The 24,909-nt window shown below is 42.8% G+C and overlaps 1 protein-coding gene across 1 annotated transcript in view; it reads right to left on the bottom strand.

Moving 5' to 3' along the window:
- Positions 1-2,844: 2,844 nt before the first annotated feature.
- The window catches only part of LOC311316218 (histone-lysine N-methyltransferase PRDM9-like), a gene marked incomplete at its 5' end in the record, with an annotated part of 40,833 nt that continues 18,768 nt past the window's right edge, over positions 2,845-24,909 (bottom strand). Inside the window, 2 exons of the mRNA XM_084447032.1 lie at positions 2,845-3,156; positions 4,856-5,043. Of these exons, the coding sequence (XP_084303158.1) occupies positions 2,885-3,156; positions 4,856-5,043 (460 nt within the window). The 3' untranslated portion in view covers positions 2,845-2,884. The remainder of the gene's footprint in view (positions 3,157-4,855; positions 5,044-24,909) is intronic.

A 24,909-nucleotide genomic window follows, 5' to 3' on the forward strand; every position in this document is an offset into this window, starting at 1 on the left:
GGTTAGTGAAACATTAGGAATAAGGAGTTTACATGCGCAAGCAAAAAGGAATATTCCTGTATGGTAATTGTAATCATTCGTTATATTCCGAATTTAAACCAGCGACGCACGGAGAACGTCATCGCAATGAAAGTTTTTCGGCGCGTTTCTCCTTCCTGTTTAGCCCATCTCCCCAGACAGCAAAGAATGGAAACGATAGCAATATGTTTGTGGTGCGCTATAGTGCTTGCTCTCATCCAGCAACACCACTTCACACTCCTCCTCATTCACTTCCTTACTGAAAGGAAAAAACGAGAGGAAATGTTAAACGCCGGTGCTGTGGCTCTCTTTCATATGCCACTCGTTCACACCAGAGCCCCCCGGGCCCTTTGGATGAAGATTCGCAGCTAGGATTGGTGGGAAATACATAAATACAATCACAGAACAGGAGAGAACATAACAAGCAGAAATACAATCAAAACAGCAGCAACAAATAGAATAGTCAGTACAAAACTAGTTTGTTTAGACATAACAGAATTGATTTTGCAGAATAAAATAAACTGTAGGCCTACCTATGAAATATACTATAGATTTGTGTTGTATTGCATTTTGAGAATGGCTAACGTTAGTTCAGCAATCTAGAACCAAGATTCCTTGCGAATAAAACATGCGCAGAGCACAAATTCATGTTCCTTTTGGTGGGAATAAACCGATAAGCATATACATGACCCAATATTCGTTTTGGAAAATGAATAAACCAGGGGATTTATTCGTTTTTTTTATATTCGGAATATGCCCATATTCCCTTTATTCAAACAGTTTATTGATGTTTACATGGCCATTGTCAATATTACGTTTAAGCAAGGTTTATTGAGTGCATGTAAACGCACTCATTGGTTCACCCGAATAAACCAATTGCTTGTAGAATGATTACAGATCTGACTTCAGAATATTATTCCAGATTAAACTGTACAACATATGAGGGGTTCTTTTGCAAAAGCAAACATCTGCTTTTACTGGCCTATTAGGTACCCTAAATCATGTTTGCTCATATGTCTGGTGCGGTTTAAAATAGTAGGCTTATTCATCTCTTGATGGTGATGTTTTAGAACGACACCATGTGGGACAGATAGTTGGCATATTCGTAAAAACATATTACGTAATAATATGGGAGCTATATCGTGAGGGAATGGATGAAGGACTTAAAACAAACTGATTGTACACAATGATTGTGAACAATACATTGGAACATTTGGACTGAATTTGAGTATTGAATAGAGATATTATTGAAAAAGAAAAGAGCAGGAGTGCTGGGAAGTTCAGACAGGTGTGATCAAGTTGCTGTTTATCAGCAACACAAAAGACTGAGCTAGGGATCCTACCCACACGTGTAGCGGCATATCTCAATATATATCTTAAAATAGCGATAGCTCAATAAAAAGGTTTAACAAGAAAACTTTTTTTTTTTGCTAGTTACTTTTCTTTTAACAAGATAATTGAGGTGTCTACTCTTGTGTAGGTTATGATTTGAAATGTCTTCTTTTTGGGTGGAACCTGCAAACATGGAATACAGTTGAATTCCTCCTACGATATTATCTGCTTGTCTGATTAACTATAGTATACAGTAAGATACTATGTAGCTCAAACTCATGAATCCTCTGTTTGATTGTTATAAGGTGAAGTGAACACAGTTACAGTGTAGCCCTATTCCTATAGTTTTTTTCCAAAGGCCTCCAGATCTGCCTATTACACTAGAACGCATCGCCGGATTTCAAGCACAAAAACGTAGCCCCGGATGTATCGATCTGCCTCCGGGTTCGAGCCTCATTTTAGCCTCAGTAGTGTAACTGCTAGGCGCAGAGGTCGGTGAAAAAGCAGTAGTGTAATCCAGGCCTAAGGCTAGGGCTATGGGTTCTCTCCTGTATGAACACACTGGTGTTTCCTGAGATGGTCCGTTTTAATAAAGTTCTTTCCACACTGTTCACAGTGGTATGGCTTCTCTCCTGTATGAACACGTAGGTGTTTCTTTAAATTTCCTGACATAGTGAAGTTCTTTTCACACTGGTCACAGTGGTATGGCTTTTCTCCTGTATGAACACGCTGGTGTGTCTTTAACTCTCCTGACGTAGTGAAGTTCGCTCCACACTGGTCACAGTGGTATGGCTTCTCTCCTGTATGAACACGCTGGTGTGTCTTTAAGTTTCCTGACGTAGTGAAGTTCTTTCCACACTGGTGACAGTGGTATGGCTTCTCTCCTGTATGAACACGCTGGTGTGTCTTTAAGTTTCCTGACGTAGTGAAGTTCTTTCCACACTGGTCACAGTGGTACGGCTTCTCTCCGGTGTGAACACGCTGGTGTGTCTTTAAACTTTCAGACTCATTGAAGTTCTTTCCACACTGGTCACAGTGGTATGGCTTCTCTCCTGTATGAACACGCTGGTGTCTCTTTAAGTCTCCTGACGTAGTGAAGTTCTTTTCACACTGGTCACAGTGGTATGGCTTCTCTCCTGTATGAACACGCTGGTGTATCTTTAACTTTCCAGAGGCAATGAAGTTCTTCCCACACTGGTCACAGTGGTATGGCTTCTCTCCTGTATGAACAAGCTGGTGTATCTTTAACTTTCCAGAGGCAATGAAGTTCTTCCCACACTGGTCACAGTGGTATGGCTTCTCTCCTGTATGAACACGCTGGTGTGTCTTTAACTCTCCTGACGTAGTGAAGTTCTTTCTACACTGGTCACAGTGGTATGGCTTCTCTCCTGTATGAACACGCTGGTGTGTCTTTAAATGTTCTGACCTAGTGAAGTTCTTTCCACACTGGTCACAGTGGTATGGCTTCTCTCCTGTATGAACAAGCTGGTGTTTCTTAAAATGTTCTAACGTAGTGAAGTTCTTTCCACACTGTTCACAGTGGTACGGTCTTGGCTTGTCTGTGTCTCTGTCTCTGGGCGGGAGCTGGGGTGAGGGGGGTGTTGGAGGTGGTGATAGGGAGTGATTGAGAGGAGGAGGAGGAGAGAATCTCTGGTCGGATCTGTCTGCTCGATAGACGAAAGAGAGAGACGTAGAGGTTGTCATGGCTCCTCTTGAGGTGCTTGTTGAGGCAGATCTGGGAGGTGTAGGTGAATGGGCACACATAGCAGGAGAACACCTGAGTCTTGGACAAGTCTGACATCACTCCTGGGAGAGTGAAAGAGAAAGAGACAAACATTAAAAAGGATTCTCACACCTGTATTAAAAGTGCAAATACTGTATAGAGTGTTTATACGTATGTAACTAGTGGGGGGCGAAACACGACGACACCACAACTTCAGATTGAGGACAGGAGAGAGAAAGATATGTAAGAGGTTCCTCTGGCTGAGCTCGAGTGAAGGAGAGCGACAGAGGAGAGAGAGGAGTGAGAAAAAGAAAAGAGGAGAAAGGAGAGAAAACAAGCATGAATACATTGAAGCCCACGGCAATAGCTACCTTAGATAGCTAGAGTAAGCTAGCACTCCTAAAGATAAGTCAAGCTACCATGTTCCATGGCAACTAACAGCATTCCATTTTGTTCTGAGCAAGTGTGCCTGCATAATATTGGCAATTTGCGTTCCTCACAACAGCGATTTGCACAGGCACCATTGCAGTTCATGACATAGTGCCCTCTGTATCTTTGCATCCATGAATGTCCTGAATTTCACGCTGTATGCCCATGTCTTGCCTGCTGGCTGGCACCATGGGAAAAAGACAGAGGAGAGGAAGGACGGTAGAGGAGAGCTACTTGGACAGCGGTTATTATTATGACCAGCAGACCTCTTGTTCTTTCAGCTTTAAGGAAAGAGGTGGATGAGAGAGAGATGGAGAAGACAGAGGGAAGAAGAGTTGAGGACAGATACCTCTAGCGGAATAAAATAAACTGTAGGCCTACATATGAAATATACTATAGATTTGTGTTGTATTGCATTTTGATAATGGCTTACGTTAGTTCAGCAATCTAGATTCCTTGCGAATAAAACATGCGCAGAGCACAAATTCATGTTCCTTTTGGTGGGAATAAACCGATAAGCGTATACATGACCCAATATTCGGTTTGGAAAAGGAATAAACTAGGGGACTTATTCTGTTTTTTTATATTCGGAATATGCCCATATTCCGTTTATTCAAACGGTTTATTGATGTTTACATGGCCATTGTCAATATTCCGTTTAAAGAAGGTTTATTGAGTGCATGTAAACGCACTCATTGGTTCACCCGAATAAACCAATTGCTTGTAGAATGATTACAGATCTGACTTCAGAATATTATTCCAGATTAAACTGTACAACATATTTGAAGGGTTCTTTTGCAAGAGCAAACATCTGCTTTTACTGGCCTAATAGGTACCCTAAATCATGTTTGCTCATATCTGTGGTGCGGTTTAAAATAGTAGGCTATTTTAAACCGCACCGCAAAGGCTATTAACAAGAAAACTTTTTGCCAGTTACTTTTCTTTTAACAAGATAATTGAGGTGTCTACTCTTGTGTAGGTTATGATTTGAAATGTCTTCTTTTTGGGTGGAACCTGCAAACATGGAATACAGTGAAATTCCTCCTACGATATTATCTGCTCGTCTGATTAACTATAGTATACAGTAAGATACTATGTAGCTCAAACTCATGAATAATCTGATTGTTATAAGGTGAAGTGAATACAGCGTTACAGTGTAGCCCTATTCCTATAGTTTTTTTCCAAAGGCCTCCAGATCTGCCTATTACACTAGAACGCATCGCCGGATTTCAAGCACCAAAACGTGGCATATTATTATGACCAGCAGACCTCTTGTTCTTTCAGCTTTAAGGAAAGAGGTGGATGAGAGAGAGATGGAGAAGACAAGAGGGAAGAAGAGTTGAGGACAGATACCTCTAGCGGTGCACTTTTCTTCCCAGACGTAGTTGAAGGAGATGCTATTGTATCGGTACTCCTGTCCGTACCAGACCAGCAGCTCCTCCCCGACAGCCAGCAGCCGACAGCAGCGAAACAGGATCCCTCCACGGTACTGAAACGCTACCAGGTTCTGCTCTTCCTCAGTACGGGCACAGTTCACATACCTGGGGGAGAGTGGGGGGTGGTTTCATAAGAACAAACAGGTGAGGGAGGGAGAGACGGGAGGAAGGAAGGATGAAGGAAGAGAGGGAGGGAGAAAAAGTGGGTGAGATGTAGGGACTGACTGTATGGAGGGAGGAAGGGATGGAGGGAAACTTTCAAGACTGGAGAGATGGTTTATTTTGAGTGAGAGCAGCAGAATGGATTCTGGAAATATGAGAAATTAGCATTAGTTCATATTTCTTCACCTGATTGTAAAGCCTAATTATTCTACAGTTTACACGCGCAAAGTCCATCCATTTGTAGGCATCTGGCATGACTTGCACATAGTCCTCCGTGGGAGCAGTGAAAACGAGTGCCAGGGGAATGCTCAAGTCCAAGCCATGCCAAACATGTACAAATATTGGGATTGCGATACATTTCACAGGAGAGCATATTGAGACTGCTAAGATTACACCCTGTGCTTCCCGTCTCAGTAAAGCACATTTTCACTAACAAATCCCTGTCCATCTATCCATCCATCCATCCAAGTATGAATGGATAACTATCTGTATGTCTTCTATATTTTACTTCAATTCAAAGGGCTTTATTGGAATGGGAAACATACATTTACAATGCCAAAGCAAACATCCCAAAAGGTCACAGAAATGTTATGGTTGAATTGAATGAATAAGTAAGTGTTATATTAACAAATGTATTTAAATGGTAACTTTAAAGTTTGTATGTACAGTGTGTATATGTATAGTGATCAGTGCGGTGTGCAGGGATACTGATTGAAGATTTTCAATCGTGGAACCAAGCCAACCAGCTATCTGATCAATCGTGACCACAAGTCTTCACCTGATTGTAATGCCTAATTATTCTACAGTTTACACATGCAAAGATCATCAAAGATGACACGATCTCTAAAAAGCCTGCCTATTGTTGTCCTGTTTAATTGTTCATGAAGTCTTTCCCTTAACATAGCCTTTTTATTTGCATCTCATTGTTTATAGGCCTCTGGATTCATTTCTAGTTGCTTCTCTATGAACTTCCTTCTGTTAGTTCTACCACAGTCCCTTACCATCTCTGGATCCTGCTGTTTCTGTCTCTCTAGTGACATGATGTTCATATGCGCAGTTTGACTTTTTGATCAGGGGGGCAGTCAGTCCCAGCCTACTTCTAACAATATAGATTAGGCCTAGTATCAATATAGCCTAGGCCTACTTCTAACAATATAGATTAGGCCTACTTCTAACAATGTAGATTAGGCCTACTTCTAACAATATAGATTAGGCCTACTTCTAACAATATAGATTAGGCCTACTTCTAACAATATAGATTAGGCCTACTTCTATCAATATAGCCTAGGCCTACTTCTAACAATATAGATTAGGTCTACTTCTATCAATATAGCCTAGGCCTACTTCTAACAATATAGATTAGGCCTACTTCTATCAATATAGCCTAGGCCTACTTCTAACAATATAGCCTAGGCCTACTTCTATCAATATAGCCTAGGCCTACTTCTATCAATATAGATTAGGCCTACTTCTATCAATATAGATTAGGCCTACTTCTAACAATATAGATTAGGCCTACTTCTATCAATATAGCCTAGGCCTACTTCTAACAATATAGATTAGGCCTAATTCAAACAATATAGATTAGGCCTACTTCTATCAATATAGCCTAGGCCTACTTCTATCAATATAGCCTAGGCCTACTTCTATCAATATAGATTAGGCCTACTTCTAACAATATAGATTAGGCCTACTTCTATCAATATAGCCTAGGCCTACTTCTAACAATATAGATTAGGCCTACTTCTAACAATATAGATAAGGCCTACTTCTATCAATATAGCCTAGACCTACTTCTATCAATATAGCCTAGGCCTACTTCTATCAATATAGCCTAGGCCTACTTCTATCAATATAGCGTGAGCGCAGCCAAATAGATTCTGGAAATCTGAGAAATGAGCATGTGTTCATATTTCTTCACCTTATTGTAATGCCTAATTATTCTACAGTTTACACGCGCAAAGTCCATCTATTTGTAGGCATCTGGCATGACTTGCACATAGTCCTCTGTGGGAGCAGTGAAAACAAGTGCCAGGGGAATGCTCAAGTCCAAGCCATGCCAAACATGTACAAATATTGGGATTGCGATACATTTCACAGGAGAGCATATTGAGACTGCTAAGATTACACCCTGTGCTTCCCGTCTCAGTAAAGCACATTTTAACTAACAAATCCCTGTCCATCTATCCATCCATCCATCCAAGTATGAATGGATAACTATCTGTATGTCTTCTATATTTTACTTCAATTCAAAGGGCTTTATTGGAATGGGAAACATACATTTACAATGCCAAAGCAAACATCCCAAAAGGTCACAGAAATGTTATGGTTGAATTGAATGAATAAGTAAGTGTAATATTAACAAATGTATTTAAATGGTAACTTTAAAGTTTGTATGTACAGTGTGTATATGTATAGTGATCAGTGCGGTGTGCAGGGATACTGATTGAAGATTTTCAATCGTGGAACCAAGCCAACCAGCTATCTGATCAATCGTGACCACAAGTCCGTATGGTAGAAACCATAGCGCGCCACAGACTGGAAGAAGAGGAAGAGGAGTATGCCCACATGATGTACAATATCGATGATGAAAAAAGAGTAGAGCCATACAGAGAGCAGATGGCAGTGAATGGATGCAACATTGAGTTTGAAGTAGACACTGGGGCAAGCCTGACTATAGTGAATGAGAAAACATACAGGAAGATGGGAGGGGGGAAACTCCACCATACAAGAACAAAGCTGTATATGTACACCAGAGATAGTGTAGGGGTGCTAGGCAAGATGTACACACAAGTCCGTTACAAGGGGCAGACCAGACAGTTGCCATTGATAGTGGTAAGAGGGGAGGGGCCAAATCTCTTGGGGATAAATTGGCTAGAGGCCATTAGGCTAGACTGGAGGGCCATTTTCAGACTACATACAGGTCAGCAGCAGGAGTTGAGTGAGCTACTCTCACAACACGGAGAGGTGTTTAAGGTGAGCTGGGCAGTTTAGTGGGAGCTACAGCAAAGATCTCTGTTGACCCCGAGGCCAAGCCAAGGTATTTCAAAGCCAGGCCTCTGCCATATGCCCTCAAGGACAAAGTTGAGCCAGAGTTGGTTAGATTAGAGAAGGAAGGTGTCCAGGAATTTACATCCAAACACCTTAAGCTTTTGTCTTTGTAATTTCTTTACATCCAAACACCTTAAGCCTTTGTCTTTGTAATTTATCACCTCCCCCCAAGTCCCCTGCAAAACCCCAGTTTCAGTCTAATGTAAAACACCAACTCTCCCCCCTTTTTGTAATTGTAAACACACTCTGCATAGCTCTGCCTCGCTCTTTTGTCCAAGTCAGAAAGGCCACACCTTGTCCTTCCTGCCCTGATTCAGACCTTTTGTTTTTCTTTGTTTTCTCATGTCACATGTCTTTACTCTTGGCCACGCCTGCCATTCATGTACAATGCAGTAGCCAATCACATCCTGGAAACACTGTACCTTTGTTTTGGACTGTACATAAGCCACAGCCAGAAGTGACTGACCTCACTTCTCTGACAAACCACCTTTGTTTGCGTTGTTCAGGAAGTCCTTGTGCAAGTATTTGATTTCATTCAATAAACCAGACTCAACCTTTTGAACGTATCTTGGTAAATCTTTGGACAAGACAAGTCTAAAATAACTATCACAGTTTGGCGAACGGGAATGGGAACACTGCCTGCGTTTACTTCGGGATTCCAGTGGAAAGGACTGATCGGCAGACGTGTCGGGTCCATAGTGGGCGTTGGAAAATCAATTTTCTCTCTTGCGCTAGAGCGCCAGCCGAGATTATTTCCTCAATTCTTCCACTGGATTCTTGAAGCGCACAGGTACGTTTAAACGAACCCTCTTATGGGTTGAGTTGTATTTGCCTTGATTTGGTTCAGCTTGTTGGTCTGGATTGTTTGAAAACGGAAAACCCCAGCGTGGGTATTTAGTAAGTAACTATCTAAGGAGGTTGTGAGCAGAAATAGATTTTATATCGTATTGTCTTTTGACTTCGTCCTTGTTTCGTTACGAGGGTATCAGCTGTTCAAGTGAGAGTTTGGCACAGAACAGGTTTCCTTTTGGCCAGTCGCGGGAGAGTTTTAACCGAGAGCACGTTGAGAGAGTTTTTGCTCAATGGAGATGTAGCTACAGGGCGGAATTGAGAGTTTTGCAATCCGCGTTTCTGGTAGAGATTTTGACCAGAGGGGCTGTACAATTTGGTAGGATCTGAACGGAAGGTTTAGCCTGGACCAAATTGCTAGTGCAGCCGAGAATGTTTTGTTGTAAACGTGGGCCTTTGTTTCATGTTTGTGTGTTAAGTCGTATATTAGTCGGTTTTGGTCGTCCTTTGTTTGCGTTCCCGTGTGTCTGCTACGTTCTCTCTTGCATGTGCACGGGGGGTTGGTCGTCTTATGTGTTCACTGTTTGAGCCTCGGCTCTTGATTATTGTTTGTTATGCGCGCCATGGATCCAGGTAAAGTATTGTTTTGTACCCTTTTTAGACTGTTAAATTTCTGCTAGATTCCCAGTAGGCTAGCTAACTGGTTGCCTAGGAGACGCCGGAAAACAACTCCCGGTGATCCGCCTTGAGCCAGAGGGAGAACAAAGAGATTCCTGACTGAGTGAGTACTAAGCGAATTTAATGTCTTAATGTGTGTTTCTTTCGAAATTGTATTCTTTCCCGCCGTGAGTTAACTATAAGGTTTCCTTTCGTTGCTGTTTTGGGGTTTTTTAGGCTGCGTCGTGATTATTTGGGATTTGTTTCTTTAAATTTCCCCGCGCTGCCAAAGACAACTTCCGGGTCATACATGCAACATTTTGGGATCACCACTAGGTGTCAATGTAACCCCGGCTAATAACATAGGGCTAGAGGAGGTCACAGGATTCTACTGCTAGCCTGAGGAGATTGTTGCGCTGAAGCATTACTCTGCGAGCGTTTGTTGGCAGAATTTCGTTATGTGCTAAAGCATTTTCGATTTCTTACATCCACATCTGACATTTTAGTGTTAAATTCTAAGATTCGGGCTCAGCTAGAGGGTTAAGGGAAAAGTAGAGTTAATTCTCTAGACTGGTCTGTTTTTAAGATTTGGGAGAGTAGAACGAGAGAGTTTGTTTTTTTTAGGTCAGGAAGGAAAGATAAGGAGATTCAGCAAACAGTCTCTCCACCATTTCCCCAGCAGAATAACTCTGATTTAAAATTAGATTCCCCCCCTCGACTTGTTGCGCCATTAGCCACGCCCCTTCTTTCTACGAGGTATTTGTCCGAACAGGTCCGGAAGGAAGAGCCTCCGATTTTGAAGTCGAGCGCCACCTGCTGGACTTCCCTTGAACAACCCATAAGGGTGATTTTAAACTAGCCAAGATAGAGAGTTTTAATTTTTAAGGTAAATAAACAGGATAAAATAGATGTAGAGCGAACTCAAAAGTCTGACAGGGTTGAATAGGTGTTTGATTCAGGAGTTTTGTTTCAATAGTCAATGAATGGCCATAAGCTGTTCGTTTTATGCATTTCTACTGTATGAATCTTCATTCATATAATGATAATGTGTTTTGAGGAGTTGGCTCTAGGCCTTCTCCTCTGCTATTGAACCCAGTCTGTGTTTTGAGTCTTAATTTTCAGGTGCTATGGACCCTGGGCGGCAGGTCTTTGAGGAGCCTGGATCATGCCTTCCTAGGGTTGCCAGTATCTTAATCTGAATGCACCATCTCATAACCCAATTATATATTTTTTAAATGAGTATGTTAAATATCTCATGTTTATAGTTTGAGGCACATTCATCGGGCCTGAGTGTTTTTTCTGAGTGGTTTTTTACAGACAACTGTCGTTCCGGGAGTGATGGGTGAATGCCGAACCAGGAGACGGGCACGTACACCGGAGGTTACTGGCCTGTTTCCCTACAGATGGGCGATCTGGGGTTCGTGAGATGCAGACCAACGCCATGTCACCAACTCGCTGTGAGCGACAGATAAGTATGAAACAGGAGCAGTGCCCAAATACTCTGTCCTCAAATGCAGAAGAGGGAGGTTTTAGATATACAAATATTTGTAGCTCTACAAATGAAGCTTTGATGGAGTTTTTTGATTAGTTAATTGTAAATGAAGCCAGTTCATTTTAGTGTCATTTTCTTTGCCCCGTCTCTATTTTTTATCCTGACTTCAGGAAATTTTTGCTTTCACCCTTAGGGGGTGTTGTTTTGTTGAGACGAGAATATGGTTATTTTCTTTTCATAAAATCGCAAGAGAACTGCTAGAGCCAAATCCAATTGCCTTGATCATGACTGGGGACTGGGCGTGTTGAAGTCATTCTAACGCTGCCCCTGATGTCACTGTAGGCTACTACAGACTGGCTCTAAATGACACTTGAACAGTCACCCTGTTTAAGTTTTCCTGACAGAATAACAACATTTTTTCCCCAAAGCAGGAGCTTGCGCTTAACCATATTTCTGAGAATCTCCAACAGATTTTGAATAACCGTTCCTGATCAAAGAGGGAAACAGGGAGACCAGACCAGAGGACTCTCCTTTTGCTCTTCTGTTTTGTCTCTGTTTTGTCTCTCTCATCTGTGAATCCACAGATGGAGCACTTCATCAGCCTGTACTGGGGGAGCGCCGAGGTGAGCCCTCCAGCAGCACGACCCGGGCCGACCCTACGTGGAGCAGTACAGGGATGGACCGGGTTCAGTTCAAGAGCCTACATTTCTGACCTACAAGCATCTGCTCCACCTGCGGAGAAAAAGAAATGAAGGACTAAGTGCACATTTCCACCACCAAACTAACCTGTATCTAGGGCCTAATGACAAACCTGTACTACCTCGTTCATGTTTTCATTATGCTTTCAAACTAGCCCACGGGCCAGATCATGTTTCAAAAACAGGGGTGGCGGAAGATGTTAACAGATGTCTCCAACAGAGTGAGGACCGCCATTTCCTGAGGCTAAGGAGGGGTTCCTGCATCACATCTCTCCTGGGGATTGGGTCCTGGTCCACGACCACAGACGAAGGAGCTGGAACTCGCCGAGGTGGCTCGGGCCGTACCAGTTTCTACTCATCACGCAGACAGCGATCTGAGAGGACTTCGTTGGATCCATGCAAGCATTGCCGACGGGTCCAAGCAGCAGAGGACGGTCCACCAAGGGATCGCAAACACCAGGAGATCAGAATGCAGCTGAACCAGAGGGCTCAGAGGCCAAAACCATGGGCCATCACACTGTCCTCTCCTCTGACGAGGAATCGGAGGAAAAATGACCTTGCTGGTCACCTCCTCACAAGATGCACCACACACGCACACACACCTGCACACACTAACATTGAACATAACTGATATCAAACAACGCGACATTGAAGTTGCGATCTAGAAGAGAAGACGCCTTGCATTCCCCAATGACATTCTATTGCCCAAAAGAGAAGTGCCACCTAAATGACTGTTGGAATACACTGTGACCAAGAGTGACCTTGACAGTCACCGCCACACTCTCCCCTCCTCTGATGAGCAATCGGAGACTGACCTTGCCGGTCACCTCCTCACAAGAGTGAATGAACTTTGAAATAATCTGAAAAATATCATATTTGTTTACAAGAGTTGCAATGATTGAAACATGAGTTGATAAATAAGTTTGGGTTTTTCCTCTAAATTGACCAAGAGGTTTTTTGCCCCTCTTACACTGGTAACCATTTTATCTTTTTTTTGCCTTGTTAAATCAAGTTTGTTTTTTGGTGAATGGTTGTCCACTCTTAGACTATAAATAGTATATAATCATGTCATTTTTTTTATCTTGTTTCCTGTCAAATTTCTGAAGCAAGGGGTTTTGGTGTGTGATTTTGCACTAGAGGAGAGATTATTTCCTTTCCACATGTATAGCATAGCTGACTGTTTACACTGTGTTTGGATTTTATTTTTGTGTGCCTGTTCAGGCACAAATGAGGGATTGTCCAGGAATTTACATCCAAACACCTTAAGCTTTTGTCTTTGTAATTTCTTTACATCCAAACACCTTAAGCCTTTGTCTTTGTAATTTATCACCTCCCCCCAAGTCCCCTGCAAAACCCCAGTTTCAGTCTAATGTAAAACACCAACTCTCCCCCCTTTTTGTAATTGTAAACACACTCTGCATAGCTCTGCCTCGCTCTTTTGTCCAAGTCAGAAAGGCCACACCTTGTCCTTCCTGCCCTGATTCAGACCTTTTGTTTTTCTTTGTTTTCTCATGTCACATGTCTTTACTCTTGGCCACGCCTGCCATTCATGTACAATGCAGTAGCCAATCACATCCTGGAAACACTGTACCTTTGTTTTGGACTGTACATAAGCCACAGCCAGAAGTGACTGACCTCACTTCTCTGACAAACCACCTTTGTTTGCGTTGTTCAGGAAGTCCTTGTGCAAGTATTTGATTTCATTCAATAAACCAGACTCAACCTTTTGAACGTATCTTGGTAAATCTTTGGACAAGACAAGTCTAAAATAACTATGGCATCATAGAGCCTGTGAGTTTCCGAGTGGGCCGCTCCCATAGTTCCTATACTTAAACCAGACAAAACAACTAGAATATGTGGGGACTATAAAGTTACAGTGAATCCAGTGTCTAAGATAGATAACTACCCAATTCCAAAAACTGAGGACTTGTTGGCAGTACTGGGGGAGGACAGAAATTCACCAAACTAGACATGTCTCAGGCATACCAGAAACTCCCACAGGATGAAGAATCACAGAAGTTCACAACAATTAACACCCACCGCGGTTTATACCAGTACACCAGGCTACCCTATGGGGTGTCATCAGCCCCAGGCATAGGAGAGAGAAATGTGTCTTCATGGCACCAGAGGTGGTGTACCTGGGATACAGGATCAATGAAAAAGGAATTCATTCTGTAGCAGATAAGTGTTGAATCTGGCTGATTTTCAAAGAAATATTGATTTAATCTGATCCTGTTAGCTATTTCTAAATTATTATGATCGACCTCTGAGTATGGCTGTAGCTGGTGTGTTCTGTAAGAAAATGGTGTCCCTCTTCCATAGACTTATGAGATAAAGATGACATTCTTAGGGCTGGTACATTCTGTGCTAAACAGCAATTGTTGTGGTTAGCGCCGAGGCGGCGTAGCTTATCTTGACCAAACAAGGCCACAGAAGAGACGAGAAAGACAGTCTTATCGGAGAAGAGACGAGGGGGGGGGGGTCACCCGAACCATAAGAACGTTGCAACGAGACCAATGCTTTAATTTGAGATTAGACAGCATACAGAGAGGTCAAGTGTACATTAGACTTTATGCCATCGTCTTTTGTATGTTAACCCTTCTGGAATAAACAGCTTTTGATGTCGCTCAAATCCTGTGTTGGAGAGATTAATTTGGAATACATCAGAACAAAGAGACACTGGACTGTGTGGTATTGTGTGAGATTGGGGGCCTCTTTTATTGTAATCAAAACACAACGCAGAGCTTAATAAGGACAATGATAAAAGACAACGAAAGTCAACACAAAGTACAGGCCATTGCAAGCGCTCCACAGCCAACTGACCAGACACAGTTGAAGTACTTCTTGGGCTTCATGCTTAACTACAGTAGGACCCCACTTATCCCAACTTCAGAGATCCCAACCTCCCGGTCTACCGGACAGGCTTAAAAAACTTTTTTTTTTTTTTTTGCCTGCTATCTGGTTACTGGTGGGATTTCCATTACAGTACTGTACTTAAATATGTCATAGTAAACATGTACTGTATCCTACTGTGAATAAAAACTGAACTGTATGTAGACCTACATGTTGCCTGTAGGCTGTAGCCTATTGTCACGTTTCATTTCTTTGTTACTCTAAAGCGGGAAAATATCGAGCACAAAATGCAAACGAGTCGTACGAAGTACTGTATTTGATCAAAGCACGCACTCAAGTGGAAATTCGTTTATTTTATTATAGGCTAGGCTATATGAGTTTAGTTGGCTATTTGATTGCATTTTTGACGCATTTTCACAAGTAATTAAGGGTATTTTTCGGTGTATTATGAGTCTATTTGAAACAAGTATACCACTTATTGAATTTGGTGCATTTTAACATACGTTTGTCATCCGGACATTTCAGAGATACGAACGACCTTCGGTCCCGTTGGGTTCGGATAAGTGGGGTCCTACTGTACTACTTCCTTGTAGTCTAAAAAACATGATGAATCACTTGAATGTAAGCATGTAACGGTATCAAAAACTCACGGTACGGTAATATCACAGTATCAAGGTCCATGGGACGGTATATCATGGTATTAAACGGTTTAAACACAAAATTTAAATAGGAAGAAGATTTGTACTTTGGAAAAAACACCATAGCATTTATTAAACACATTTCTGATGTGTACAGTTTATTTCTTTTAAGGGGAGACACCCCAGGTGAATAGGAAAAAAAAAAGCCTTAATAGGTATCACCATCAAACTCCCCCAGTTTGTTAGGTACATTAAGGAGCATCTTTTTTGTATTACAAGTTTTCTGAAATCTTATGGATAAATATGCAAATTAGGCATTATATGCGCTAAATATGCGCCAATTTGCATAATTTTGGGAAATCAATTTTTTTAACTGGTTCAAGCCAGATTCAAAATTCTTGTTTCATTTTGTTCACATATCCCTATTCAAACTTTGTCCAAGGGGGATTTTTGATATCTCTTTTCTTCACTTCAGAAATCAGAAAATACTGTCAACAGTCATAAAAAGACCAATTTTCGCCATGTTTTAGGGATAAACTGTTATATAAATCAGGCTATGAATGAAATTTAAAAAATCCCCCTTGGACAAACTCTCAGAATATGGATTGGAACAAAACTGGAAAGTTAGGTGTATGTAGGTGCTACTCAAGTGGTGGTTTTGATGTCCCTAAGATGATAAATAACTCATTTTGAGAAAACGGGCTTTGAAAATTTGTATTGTAAAAAACCATACATTTGCATTGTAAACCAATATTTACAAACACAATATCCAATCACATCATTAGTAACAACATTACACAACATCTGAAAACACATAGAAACTGAAAACTGAATAACACAGCATGTTGTGGATTCAAAATAGTCCAGGAGTAGACATTTTGTATAGAGAAGTAAGACCTGTTTAGTTGGAAGCCCACTCACCACGTCAAGGTTCAGCCCACGAGTGGGATGTTAGTAAGACGAGACTAGAGACGAGACAATGTTAGTAGGGAAGAGAACATTCCCTTTTAGAAAGCTTGTATTATTTTGTTAAACAGATCATGGACAAAGATAGACACATTTGACGAGGACATGCATGAGAAAACAGATTATCTAGCTTTTTGTGTTTTTTAAGCGTTTTACATGGAGAAAACATGAATGAATGAATGAATGAACATGAAGAGTAAGCTGATTCATAAATACACAGGACAAGATGTGGTAAACAATGCAGGGTAAACACCAATAGAAGCTAAATATAGATTGCCAAACAAACAAGTGATATAACCATCGTCAAAAGCAACACCATAGGAGACATCAAGCTACGCCGTCATAGGTCTACAGAGTCACTCCTCAGATGGCACCACACTAGCTATCAACAAAACTGTTCTAGGCAGCTGGTTTGTAGAACCCACTCAGCTGCAGTTCACAAAACTGTTCTAAGCAGCTGGTCTGTAGAACCCACTCAGCTGCAGTCCCCAAAACTGTTCTAAAACCACAATATGTTCCTGGTGCGCATGGGGTTGTCATCAGTGAAGCGGACTACCCCATATTGCCGCCTTCATGTTGTCCACTGAACGCTGGTTATTGAGAATTATTGTAATAATTCTCAATAACTGTAATAATTTTGTAACATTTTGCATTTATTGGCAGTCAGCTTACCTACCTCTGGCTCCACATCTGCATATGCCTGCCTAATCTGCTCTCTGCTTCTGTGAAAGGACTCCAGACCTCTCTCTATTTCAGCAACTGAAATTAAAACAGTTTATTTGGTCAGTTTATGGATGCATGTAGATATGCCACAGGCAGAGAGACTACTGTGCATATGTATAGGCTTCTGATATTGGCTAGAGAGAGAGAGAGAGAGAGAGAGAGAGAGAGAGAGAGAGAGGGAACACGTTTCAATAGCCTACCTGTCACCCTCTCTGTCATGTTTCTGATACGTTTTCAGATGAAGCCCTGGGATCCAACACTTTACTAATCTTTTGGAGAGCTGCATACCCCAACCCTAACTCGTGCGCTAAGAGGACCATCCTCACATTGACATCAAATGCAACATCATTCCTAGTTGTATCATGAAGCCGAGTCGATGTGTAGACACTTTTGAGATAGCCATTTCTCACAAAGACTGCACTCTAAGAGCAAAGTACTACAGAACCCACTATTCTGAGGATCTATGTTAATTTTAATACCAGTCCCTGCACAATTAGGACAAATCAACCCAGTTATCAGCTCATTCAAACGCGCCGCATCTCTCTGCTGCTCACTGGACATGCTAACACTAGCCTCATCTCCCTGCTGCTCACTGGACATGCTAGCACCGGCTAATGACAACTTGCGCGAATAGGCACTTTATATCTCATAAATGTAAACATTTCCATTTAGTTTCTCATGTTTTCTGTTCAACCTTGCGGGCAAACACTGTTGTCATTGTTGCTTATTACGTTTAGAACGCTTTACAGACGGCATTGTTTGGATTAGATATAAGGAAGTGGAAACGTGTCACATGACGCGCTGAACCAATCACGTTCTCAGAAATCATCAACAGCCAATGAGATTTCACGATTAGCATCAAACCCGCCTTTGTATTTCCACGATTGGTTGCTGATACGAATGAAACTATCAGGTTTGGTTGCGATAACATCATGCTCGAGAGAGAGATCTCTCTATCGATATATAACATTCGCGGATCCAAAAGACGGCCGCGCTCTGGTTCGTTGCGAAAAAATGCTAACTTTTCGTGATTTTAGGAAGAATCTACAGACGCACACAGACTAAATGAAGTAAAATAAACATCTAAATGCGTATTTTTGATGTTTTATTTCCACTAGTATGAAAGAAGACATGTTATGGAAGCAAACTAGCACAAAATCTCAAATTTGACCAGGGCGTTGAAAAACGATGTTTTCACCTACCGTGTCTCCCCTTAATTTAAAGTGCTTCTGCTTTCCTTACAATCACGGATCAACGATGATCCGTTGCACCACTATTCAGTAGTGATAGAGGAGGTCTGTGGGTATAGATGGTGTGTTGAGCAGTTATAGAGGAGGTCTGTGGGTATAGATGGTGTGTTGAGCAGTGATAGAGGAGGTCTGTGGGTATAGATGGTGTGTTGAGCAGTGATAGAGGTCTGTGGGTAGGCTATAGATGGTGTGTTGAGCAGTTAGAAGAAGAGGGAAAGAGGCTGAGCAGAGAGCCCAGGTCTGATCTCTGATGCTGCGCTTCTATGGCAGGAGACTGGATGAAAGAAGTTATAGGTCTAAAAAAATAATAATAATAATAATAAATGAAAAAAAAACGACAGAAGAGGAAGAGAAAGAAGAGATGGGGGGGGTGCAGATCTAGGCTAGATGGTTCTGACATCTAGTTACAGAAAATCCCTCTACGGTTCGCACGTGGTCCGCGGATAGGTTTATAAAAAAAAAAGAAAAAAAAAAAGGATGTAGGCGACGTGGTCACGTAGGGCGCATGTTCAATTCACACTAGTCAGGCGCTGCCAGCGGAAGACATGGCTAGCAGAGGAGCTCAACAACCGCTCATCACCACGGCATTTAAGCAGCACTTAGCTAAAGAATCCGACCGGGCTAAAGCTATTACAAAAGGTATTATTGGGGTGTTTATAGCTGCAGACATGAGGCCATATTCCGTTGTGCAAAACGAGGGGTTTAAACATATGCTGGATGTGCTTGAGCCACGCTACGAGATCCCGTCGCGCACCCACTTTGCTGAGAAGATCGTGCTAAATCTTTATGAGCATGAAAAGGCAAAAGTTGGCTGAATTATCCCAGGCATCCTCTGTTGCGCTCACAGACGGGTGGACCTCCAGGGCAACGGAAAGCTACGTGACTAGTGTGGATTGAACATGCGCACTACGTGACCAGTTGCTGGTTAGCTATGAGAGGCATGATCCTAGCTGACCGTTGCATCCCCCAACCTGCAGCGGAGGGTTATCAGCTGGGCTGGGACTCCGCCTCTCATCGCTAACCAGCAACTGAGCCGATTGAGCTAAAGGTGATTAGCTAGCTCGATTGTAAATTACAAACGGAATAAATATGACACCGATAAGCACACCGAAGCCAATAGTTAGCTTGATATAACTAAGGCATCTGACCAGTCCAGAACAGTGAGTTTAGCCTACGGTTTTACCGAGCCAGTCCCAAGGTTACCGCGTGACCAAAAAATACTGCGGTTACCGTAATACGCGGTTAACGTTACATGCCTACTTGAATGTCTTTCCTACCTTGTAATTTCTTCGGAAAATGATATTTAGCTTATGTTTTGAAAACAACAAAGATGTGTGAAACGTCACTATTATGTGCTCAACGTATTGACGCAATGACGTAGTACGCGATTTTCGGGGACCACCTCAAATTTGCTCTAGAGCGCATACTAATGGTCAAAAACTACATTGAGTAACTTTAAAGGAGTAGTAAAGGGAAAAATCATGTTTAGCCCTGTTTTAAGGTTACTTATGATCATATACAAGAGTTTAACATATTTTTTGAATGATTTTCCACAGTGCTCACCCACATCCATTGTATGACCAAAATGGTGGTAGACCAATTATCACACTTTCTCAAAAGTGCTAGTTTTGTCAACTTTTTGATCTGAACCATTGTATATGATCATAAGTAACCTAAAACAGGGCTAAACATGATTTTTCCCTTTACTACTCCTTTAAGAAATTCCACCAGTGTCTGTTTGGGAAACACTGCACCATTGTGACAGACCACAAACCGCTGCTGGACCTCCTGGGAGAGAGTAAAGGCATCCCACACCTCGCCGCAGCCAGAAGGCAAAGATGGGCACTGATTTTGGCAGCTCATGAGTACACCTTGGAGTATAAGGAGGGCTCAAAACACGGGAACGCGGATGCACTGAGCAGGCTCCCCCTGCCGATCACGTCCGCTGCCACACCATGGGAAGAAGAGGTGGTAATGCTCATGGAGCACATGAATGGCACACCACTACAGGTAACGCAGATATGGGAGGGGACCCGGCGAGATCCCATTCTGTCCAGAGTACATCAGGCGCTGCTGCAGGACTCCTGGCCCTCAGAGTACTGCAACAACCGAGAAATGCAGCCATACACAAGAAAAAAGGAAGTGAGCGTGGAGGAGGGGTGCATACTGTGGGGAAGTAGAGTGATAATCCCACCTCAAGGAAGACGAATCATGATTGAGGAGCTTCATGAAGCTCGTCCGGGGGTCCGGGGGTCTCACCAATGAAGTCTTTGGCCCGCAGCTACGTATGGTGGACAAACATGGACGCGGATTTAGAGTCCGCTGTGCGGGAATGTCATGCATGTCAGTCCTACCAAGCCACCCCTGCAACAGCACCGCTACACCCGTGGGAGTGGCCAGACCAACCATGGATGAGGCTGCCTCTGGACTTCTGTGGGCCTGTATTGGGGAAGATGCTTCTCATCGTCGTAGATGCCTATTCAAAATGGATCGAGGCTCACCCAATGTCGCTTATTACTTCATCCATGACTATCGAGAGACTGAGAAGCATTTTTGCCACCCCTGCAGTGATTGTCAGTGATAATGGGCCTAGTCTGGTCAGTGCAGAGTTCAAGAACTTCCTACAAAAGAATGGCATACAGCATGTCACAACAGCACCATACCACCCGTCCTCAAATGGCTGTGAAGAGCGGGCGGTGCGGGTGGTGTGATAGTATTTTAGACTTGTCTAGTCAAAAGATTTACCAAGATACGTTCAAAAGGTTGAGTCTGGTTTATTGTGGAAAACATTACGAGCGCAAGGACTTCCTGACAAACGCAGCAAAGGTGGTTCAGTCAGAGAAGTGAAGTCAAAGAAGTCATGCCCAGTCTTATATTCAAGCGAAACACAGGTACGGTGCTTTGAGGATGTGATTGGCTAACTCATTGCACGTCATGTGAAATGGCAGGCGTGGCCAAGAGTATAGACATGTGACAACAAAGAAAACAAAAGTCTGAATCAGGACGAGGAAGACTAAGGTGGGGCCCTTCTGACTTAAACAAAGAGATGAGGAAGAGCTATGCAGAGTGTGTTTACAATTACAAAAGAGGGAGAGTTGAGGTGTTTTACATGACTGAAACTGGGTTTTGCAGGGGACTTGGGGGGAGGTGATAAATTACAAAGACAAAGGCTTAAGGTGTTTGGATGTAAATTCCTGGACAATCCCTCATTTGTGCCTGAACAGGCACACAAAAATAAAATATAAAATACAAACACAGTGTAAACAGTCAGCTATGCTATACATGTGGAAAGGAAATAATCTCTCCACTATGTGGAAACTTTAATTATTTTCTCTCAACGTGCAAAATCACACACCAAAACCCCTTGCTTCAGAAATTTGACAGGAAACAAGATAAAAAATTGACATGATTATATACTATTTATAGTCTAAGAGTGGACAACCATTCACCAAAAAACAAACTTGATTTAACAAGGCAAAAAAAAAAAAGATAAAATGGTTACCAGTGTAAGAGGGGCAAAAAACCTCTTGGTCAATTTAGAGGAAAAACCCAAACTTATTTATCAACTCATGTTTCAACAATTGCAACTCTTGTAAACAAATATGATATTTTCCAGATTATTTCAAAGTTCATTCACTCTTGTGAATAATCGCATGTGATGTCCTATGGAACATAGATTCCATGTGTGCGTCTCTGAATGTTTAATGTAGGTTCCAGTGTGTGCGATCAGAGGTGCAGTCCGATTGCTCATCAGAGGAGAGGAGAGTGTGGCGGTGACTGTCTGTCAAGGTCACTCTTGTTCACAGTGTATCCCAACAGTCATTTAGGTGACACTTCTCTTTTGGGCAATAGAATGTCATTTGGGGAATGCAAGGCGTCTTCTCTTCTAGATCGCAACTTCAATGTCGCGTTGATTGAATCAGTTATGTTCAATGTTAGTGTGTGCAGGTGTGTGTGCGTGTGTGCATCTTGTGAGGAGGTGACCAGCAAGGTCATTTTTCCTCCGATTCCTCGTCAGAGGAGAGGACAGTGTGATGGCCCATGGTTATGGCCTCTGAGCCCTCTGGTTCAGCTGCATTCTGTTCTCCTGGTGTTTGCGATCCCCTGGTGGACCGTCCTCTGCTGCTTGGACCCGTCGGCAATGCTTGCATGGATCCACGAAGTCCTCTTCAGATCGCTGTCTGCGTGGTGAGTAGAAACTGGTACGGCCCGAGCCACCTCGGCGAGTTCCAGCTCCTTCGTCTGTGGTCGTGGACCAGGACCCAATCCCCAGGAGAGATGTGATGCAGGAACCCCTCCTTAGCCTCAGGAAATGGCGGTCCTCACTCTGTTGGAGACATCTGTTAACATCCTCCGCCACCCCTGTTTTTGAAACATGATCTGGCCCGTGGGCTAGTTTGAAAGCATAATGAAAACATGAACGAGGTAGTACAGGTTTGTCATTAGGCCCTAGATACAGGTTAGTTTGGTGGTGGAAATGTGCACTTAGTCCTTCATTTCTTTTTTCTCCGCAGGTGGAGCAGATGCTTGTAGGTCAGAAATGTCTGCCGGGGACAGTGGAGGAATCTTGTCAGGGTCTGTGGATGGTAGAGAGTATAGAAAGCACAGGGGAGGAAGCAGAGACAGCCGCAGCTTTTGCAGCGAGCTCTCGGAGGGTGAGGAGGGAGTCCCTGTCCTGGTTCAGCAGGGTGAAGGTGCGGTGGGACACCACACAGCCAGGGCGCCAGCAGCACGTACAGGCTCTTGAACTGAACCCGGTCCATCCCTGTACTGCTCCACGTAGGGTCGGCCCGGGTCGTGCTGCTGGAGGGCTCACCTCGGCGCTCCCGCTCCCCCAGCACAGGCTGATGAAGGGCTCCGTCTGTGGATCCACAGATGAGAGAGACAAACAGAGACAAAACAGAAGAGCAAAAAGAGAGTCCTCTGGTCTGGTCTCCCTGTTCCCCTCTTTGGTCAGGAACGGTTATTCAAAATCTGTTGGAGATTCTCAGAAATATGGTTAAGCGCAAGCTCCTGCTTTGGGGAAAAATGTTGTTATTCAGTCAGGAAACTTAAACAGGGTGTCTGTTCAAGTGTCATTTTAGAGCCAGTCTGCAGTAGCCTACAGTGACATCAGGGGCAGCGTTAGAATGACTTTAACACGCCCAGTCCCCAGTCATGATCAAGGCAATTGGATTTGGCTCTAGCATTTCTCTTGCGATTTTATGAAAATAAAATACGCTATATTCTCGTCTCAACAAAACAACACCCCCTAAGGGTGAAAGCAAAAAATTCCTGAAGTCAGGATAAAAATAGAGATGGGGCAAAGAAAATGACACTAAAATGAACTGGCTTCATTTACAATTAACTAATCAAAGAACTCCATCAAAGCTTCATTTGTATAGCTAAAATTTGTATATCTAAAACCTCCCTCTTCTGCATTTGAGGACAGAGTATTTGGGCACTGCTCCTGTTTCATACTTATCTGTCGCTCACAGTGAGTTGGTGACATGGCGTTGGTCTTGTATCTCACGAACCCCAGATCGCCCATCAACAGCAGGTTCCAATGTCCCCAGGAAGGCATGATCCAGGCTCCTCAAAGACCTGCCGCCCAGGGTCCATAGCACCTGAAAATTAAGACTCAAAACACAGACTGGGTTCAATAGCAGAGGAGAAGGCCTAGAGCCAACTCCTCAAAACACATTATCATTATATGAATGAAAATTCATACAGTAGAATGCATAACACGAACAGCTTATGGCCATTCATTGACTATTGAAACAACTCCTGAATCAAACACCTATTCAACCCTGTCAGACTTTTGAGTTCGCTCTACATCTATTTTATCCTGTTTATTTACCTTAAAAATTAAAACTCTCTATCTTGGCTAGTTTAAAATCTCCCTTATGGGTTGTTCAAGGGAACTCCAGCAGGTGGCGCTCGACCCCAAAATCGGAGGCTCTTCCTTCCGGCCCTGTTCGGACAAATACCTCGTAGAAAGGGGTGGCTTAACTCGTAGAGAGAAGGGGCGTGGCTAATGGCGCAACAAGTCGAGGGGGGAATCTAATTTTAAATCAGAGTTATTCTGCTGGGGAAATGGCGGAGAGACTGTTTGCTGAATCTCCTTATCTTTCCTTCCTGACCTAAAAAAAACTCTCGTTCTACTCTCCCAAATCTTAAAAACAGACCAGTCTAGAGAATTAACAGGCTTTTCCCTTAACCCTCTAGCTGAGCCCGAATCTTAGAATTTAACACTAAAATGTCAGATGTGGATGTAAGAAATCGAAAATACTTTAGCACATAACGAAATCTGCCACAAACGCTCGCAGAAATATGCTTCAGTGCAACAATCACATCAGGCTAGACGTTTGCAGTAGAATTCTGTTACATCCTCTAGCCATATGGTATTAGCCGGGGTTACATTGACACCTAGTGGTGCTCCCAAAATGTTGCATGTATGACCCGGAAGTTGTCTTTGGCAGCGCGGGGAAATTTAAAGAAACAAATCCCTAATAATCACGACGCAGCTTAAAAACCCAAAACAGCAATGAAAGGAAACCTTAGAGTTAACTCACGGCGGTAAAGCACACATTAAGACACATTAAATTCGCTTAATACTCACCCAGTCAGCGAAGTGCTTTGTTCTCTTCTGGCTCAATGGCGGAACACCGCGATAGCGGAGTTTTCCTTATCTCCTAGGCAACCAGCTAGCT

This window comes from Borostomias antarcticus (genome assembly GCF_949987555.1).
Source record: "Borostomias antarcticus genome assembly, chromosome: 1".
NCBI lineage: Eukaryota > Metazoa > Chordata > Actinopteri > Stomiiformes > Stomiidae > Borostomias > Borostomias antarcticus.